The sequence below is a fragment of the Marmota marmota genome, unplaced genomic scaffold, assembly GCF_001458135.2.
Source record: "Marmota marmota marmota unplaced genomic scaffold, marMar, whole genome shotgun sequence".
Classification (NCBI taxonomy): Eukaryota; Metazoa; Chordata; class Mammalia; order Rodentia; family Sciuridae; genus Marmota; species Marmota marmota.
Window position 1 is genome coordinate 1,984,191 of NW_026000000.1, and position 6,000 is coordinate 1,990,190.

Consider the following 6,000-nt stretch of genomic DNA (forward strand, 5'->3'; position numbering starts at 1 on the left):
AGGAAAGTTTAGAATAATTGGCTTTCAGTTTTATGTACTATTGAATAATTTGTGTACTAATACTAAATAAATTATGCAATCTGGGAATATATTTTCTAAGTTAACAAACATCTGAATGGAATGACCCAGAAAATCAGGACATTTCAAGTGAATGAATGCATTAAACATACAAAATTTTGGCTAATGGCATTGAATAAATTAGCAGGCATTGCATAAATAAGCAACTTTGGATTTAAAAACCATTTTTCAAATATGGGGAATAGAAACTTTAACATGAATTGAATAATCTACTGCTGTTCAATGCTTCCAATTTAACTTTCCTGAATAGTAAGGCAACTACAAAACAATGGATTAGTTCCTAAGTTAAATATAAATAATATAGTTTTCTTTCCATGTAGAATAGTAATTTGATCTAAGAGCATGTGTTTCCTGGAATGTCTGCTTCCTAGTTCAGCAACACTTTATTCAAATATATCATGTTGTGAAGCCAATCAAGAATTTGTGAAACTAAACTGACGTGAATAAAGAGTTGCTTCCTTGTACCCCTCTTGACTTATTTACATTTGATAACTTTCTACATAACACTTTTTAAAATTTCACAGGCATTGTGTTCTTTGTCTCTTTCACTCCTTTGATAATGACTAACACTTTTTTTTCCTTTTATTTTGTCAGTGGGCAAGAAAGAGAATGATCAAGTTAGTTGTTGATCGAGAATATGAAACTAGTTCAACTGGAGAAGACAGTGCTCCGGAATGTCAGAGAAACCGTCTTCACAATGCTAAGATCCACAGTAATATCAATGGCAATGTATATATTGCACAGAATGGTTCTGTGGTGAGAACCCGCCGTGCCTGCCTCACTGATAACTTGAAAGTTACCTCCCCTGTCCGTCAGGGGAGGCACTTTAAGAAATTAGAGAAGTTGGCAGTGACACATGAGGAGAGTGTACCTCTGAACACATTGTCAAGGGGGCCATTTTCTACTGAGAAAATGAACAAAAGACCAACGTTGGTTACCTTTGCCCCTTGCCCTGTGGTAACTGACAGTACAGCAGCAAAGTCATTGGGGAACAGGCTGAAAAGCACAGTGGAACAGGAGTCCATGGTTGACAATAAGAACATCAAGGAGACTTTGGAATTCCATAGTGACCACACACAGTCAGATGATGAAGAGCTTTGGATGGGTCCCTGGAACAACCTCCATATACCAATGACAAAACTGTGACTGATTTTTTAAAAGTTATTTTAATTTTTACTTCAGTTTTTAATGAACTGTGCTTTTTATTGTCACTGAGAAAACAATGTATGGGATTTATATCATGCACACAAGCTAAAACTTTGAACAATATGCTTTAAAATTTAAAAAAACAGACAGATTTGCACTCACATTTGTATCAATTAATTGTTTTTCCCAGAAAATCTTTTTGGACAGAATCGATTCACTAAAAACACATCATTTAAACATTTAGCTATTTTGTTGGATTTTGAATTATTTTTCATTTTAATAAACACATAATTTACTAAGTAATCATTCATATTTTGTTAATTAACACAAATTGTGCTTCATTTCTAACTTCACAACACATTTTTCAGTACATACAATTTTATTTTCTATAGGCAAATGGGGAAAATATTAAGAGGATTTTTATAGGTAACAGGTTTGTACAATTGTTGTCTATATTATCCCGTTTTTTTTTTAAAAATGAAAGTAGTAAAGGTGAAAATCACCTGTAAATTATTCTGAATCATGAGTTTACTTTTCTTATTATCCATTTTAAAATTTTACAGATTTTAACACACACACACAGACACACACACATATACACCTTTGAAGAAACACGGAACACTTCAGGTCATATCTTTTTAAAAAATTTTAATTTACAATTTTACTTGGTTCCCCCTAAAAATACATTATCCATATTATACTTTGTAGATCATTTGGTTTAGCTACTGGAAATTAAATAATTGGAGCAACAAAACAGTCTCTCACCCTCAGTAAAAGCTTACTGAGAAGTGGCAAAGGTCAAATAGGCAATATTGCAGCTAGAACCACAATTTCAGTGTGGAAGTCATGGTAAGGCCAGAAAAGTCTCACATTAATGTCACTGGACATGAATATTTTATGAACCCAGCAGAAAAGAATTTGGCAGAGTCACAAATTTATATAATATGTGAAATGCCTACAAAGGCTATAAATCCATAACTTCAAATGCATTATTATATTTAACTTCTCCCAGCTCTGGTTTATTTATAGACTATTTTGATGCACATATTTATGTGCCTGTAGTTCAGAGCCAGAAAATGATTGCCTGGGCATTTTTTTTTTAATCAAAGAACAGTTGTTAATTTTTCACCACTGAACAAAGCACAGAGTTTTACCATTAATAGAAACTACAATAAATGATTCTTTTAGAAAAACTTGCCTTGTGTGTTGCATACCCTCCAGATGTAGAAAGATGAAATAATATAGTTTAAGAGAATTCAGAATTCTATTGACTATGACTTAGTATGATAGAGATATAGCTCACCTCAAATTTTGCACAGATTTCATTTACATTACTTCATGCATGCTTAGTATATGGTTGAAGGATTGAATAATGCATTATTATTTATACCCCTCTTACATATTTCACACATTAAAATACAATTTCCTTATTTCCAAAGTGTATTACATAAATGTGCCAACATATATTACTAGTATGCTTTCATTTCAGATTTTCAAAAGTATTTGAAGACAAATACCGTAACATCTCATTTATCTAATTTAATTGGAAATCAATGCATTTTTACACCCTTGTTAAAAAAACTATAAACATTAATAGAAGCTTGTTAGAAATATAGAATCATGCCCCCACCCCAGGCCTCTCAAACAAGAATCCACATTTTCACAAGATCCTAAGGTGATTTGAATGCACATTGAATTTTGTGAACCAATGATCTGTAATATTGAACTCCAGGGCTTACTTGTTCAATCACCAAAACAATTGTTTTTACTATAAAATAGTTTATGTAGAAGTTAGATTAAGCATATCTTGTCTCCCTATGAGCCCAATCAGATCACTTAATATAACTTAGTATTTTTTGTTTTCTGTTCCAATGTCATCTCAACCAGTATTCCAAATATTCTCTCCATATAGCTTTACATATTTTTTCCTTCAAATTTTGGCTATAAAATTTAACTTGTTGCTATGCCTTTCTCAAAAATTTTCTTCTAGTTGCAATTTCTAATATACTGGTGGGAGAGTTTGTGTTTTATTCTTGTTTACTGTTATTTAAAAATTTATTAAGTCTGATATAGGAATAAGGTATGTAGATTTGGGCAAAAGCTGTGTGATTCTCAGAAGAGTTCTTTGATCACTGTTGGAATCTGGACATTGTTCTGGAAATATGATGTTGGCAGAAGACTAATATCCTGACAGATGAGATGCCATTGTATTTTCTGGCATACTTTTTAACAAGGAAATAGGCAAATATTATAAGCTATTTAATCATAAATATTTCAGAACTTTTGAAATGATTGTTTTAGTAAAATTGATCATGAAGTTAATCTATACCTTACTGGAGACAGTGCAAAGATAAGCAGTATTTACACAGATCAACCAAATAAAATATTTGGTCATTATATTTTGGGGAAAGGATGGAGGGCAGTGAAATAAATACTAACTAAATAAATCTGAACCATTTGAATAGTTACTTTGATAAAACTCTCACTATTTTATAAATCCTTGACTCAGGATTAAAATTGTGGAACACAGGGGAAATTATCAAGTATGTTTAATCTTAAGAATACTTCATATAAATGACCTTTCTATGTAAATATTTATAAGGAAATTTATGGTTATTTTTCCTAGAAGGGCATAGGAATTCATTTTAGTTTTAATCAGCCCAGCTTTCAATAATGCAAAAGAAATAGTAGATCATCACTGATGAGAGTAGACTGATATAAAAACAATATTGCTAAAACCATTGATTCAGGAGGTCTTATGGGCATTAAAGGACAGGTGAGGAAGAAGGAGTATATCTGATCAAGGTGACACAGTCATTTGTCACACAATAACCATCAAATCATATTTGTTGATCTTTGTTTCTAGACTTATCTTTTCTATTAATTAATATCCCTGACAGCTGTCATAGAATTGCAACTATAGGTTGGCCAAAAGCATCTTTGTTGAATACATAAAAAAAGTTTGCCTTGAATTTTATGCTATATGTTGCTCATGTTATTAAACCAAATTGTAACAGGGATGTTAAAACATGTTACTTACCATAAGTAGGTTCTTCCAGATGGTCATGGTAGTTACTATTAAGGAACTGTTAATAACATTTATGTATTGTAGAGTCAGAAATAATTGACGATTGATTCTTGAAGGAAGATACTTTTTTTCTGTTATTTCATAATTCTTGCTTTTTCTCTTGTTCTTCTTCATTCACCGTCTGCACTTTATACCATAAGTGGGTCTTATATACCACTTCAATTAACTAGTAAAATAGGCAGAAAGTGCTAATAATCTATTCTCAGGGCAGATGCCTATAGGTGCCTGCAAATAACACAGCGATAAGGCTGAGGGATAGGTTCAAAATAGTATTGAGGACCTCTATTTTTTATTGATAGTTTCTCCCTATTTTCAAATGATATGTGAATTTGTTTTACCTTTTAATTGTGTTTTTTCATTAATTGGCCTTGATCTTTATAATCACAATCTTTCGTTTTGGATTGGTACTTTTTTTCATTATAAACTATTTTAAGTTTATGGTAAGTTAAGCACATGTATGAAAGAATTGAACATTGTCTATAGTTTGAAAAATTATTAGCCTACCCACTGCTTCCTCAATTTCTTTATCTAAACACCGGTTCTTCCTTAACAAATATTATGTTATTACATAAAGAATATGGATTAGAAAGTTTAAGTTAAAATACATTACACAATGTTTCAAAAATAAATTTGCATTTGAAAAAAAAATGATTCCTCATTATTGTGTCAGATGGATAAAATCAGTAACCATTGTTTTGTATTTCAGTTTCACAATAAAAAGAAAACCCTTCTCTGTATATTCTTACCTTGTGATGTTTAGAAGTATATTTTAAAGCTCCTAACTATTCTATTCTTTTTCCATTTCACTCATGTACTTAAGCCACCAAGTTCTAGAAAGAGTGAGAATGTGCTTTCTAACACCCTATTTATTCATAGAAACATTTTATAATCAAGTAAACACTGCATACATTCAGTCAATTATGTTCACAGAAATGCTAAATGAGAACATAACTGTATTAAGAAGCTGATGAAGATATATATATATATATATATATGCCTTAAATGTGAGCTCCCTTTCCTGGATACATGCAGCTCTATCTTCCCAATACTGCTAATGATACAACAATTTCAATTGTCTTTTAAAATAAATAATCTTAAACCATTTTAAACATAGAGAATTTTTGCCACTTTACCCTTTTGTTCTACCTATTGTAGAACAGAATTTTATTTATCCATGTATTTCCAATGCCAGCACACCTCCTTGAATAAATTTAACAAAAACATTTTATTAAATAGAGTGAATGAGTTCTCACCCTACCATTTTATAATATGTCCTATTGTGTCAACCATTTTAACATTCATCTCATTGGAAAATGGCAATATAGACATCTCCAAGGCAAAGAAATAAAACAGATATTTAATCTAAGCTTGTATTTGCTGGCTCTTTGATGGTATATAAAAAGAAAAGGTTATAAATTTACCATGAATTGTCTTTCACAGATTTGCCCGCATTTTTATATTTTACCTAAATGGCTAAAGTAGATTTCATTAACCAATTCACATAGTAGATAATTTAAATTATAAGGAAGTATCATTTTTATTCTATGGGACTAATAAAGGTATATGCCTTTAAAGAGAAATAAAAGGAATCTATAGTTTTTTTCTCCTCCTCCCTCTCCTCCCTCTCCTCCCCCTTTTCCCCCTTCCCCACTTCCCTTCCCCTTTCCTCCTCCTCCTCCTCCTCCTCC

General features: G+C 31.4%; 1 protein-coding gene across 10 annotated transcripts in view; it reads left to right on the forward strand.

The window, feature by feature from the left end:
* The window catches only part of Pcdh15 (protocadherin related 15), a 1,628,869-nt gene extending 1,623,728 nt beyond the window's left edge, over nt 1-5,141 (forward strand). For 8 of the 10 annotated variants that reach the window (XM_048807407.1, XM_048807408.1, XM_048807406.1 and 5 more), the window contains one exon: nt 673-5,141. In XM_048807407.1, coding sequence (XP_048663364.1) covers nt 673-1,224 — 552 coding nt within the window. In that variant the 3' untranslated portion in view covers nt 1,225-5,141. The remainder of the gene's footprint in view (nt 1-672) is intronic. The other 2 variants (XM_015498857.2, XM_048807414.1) reach the window with 2 other exon arrangements.
* Nucleotides 5,142-6,000: the final 859 nt, after the last annotated feature.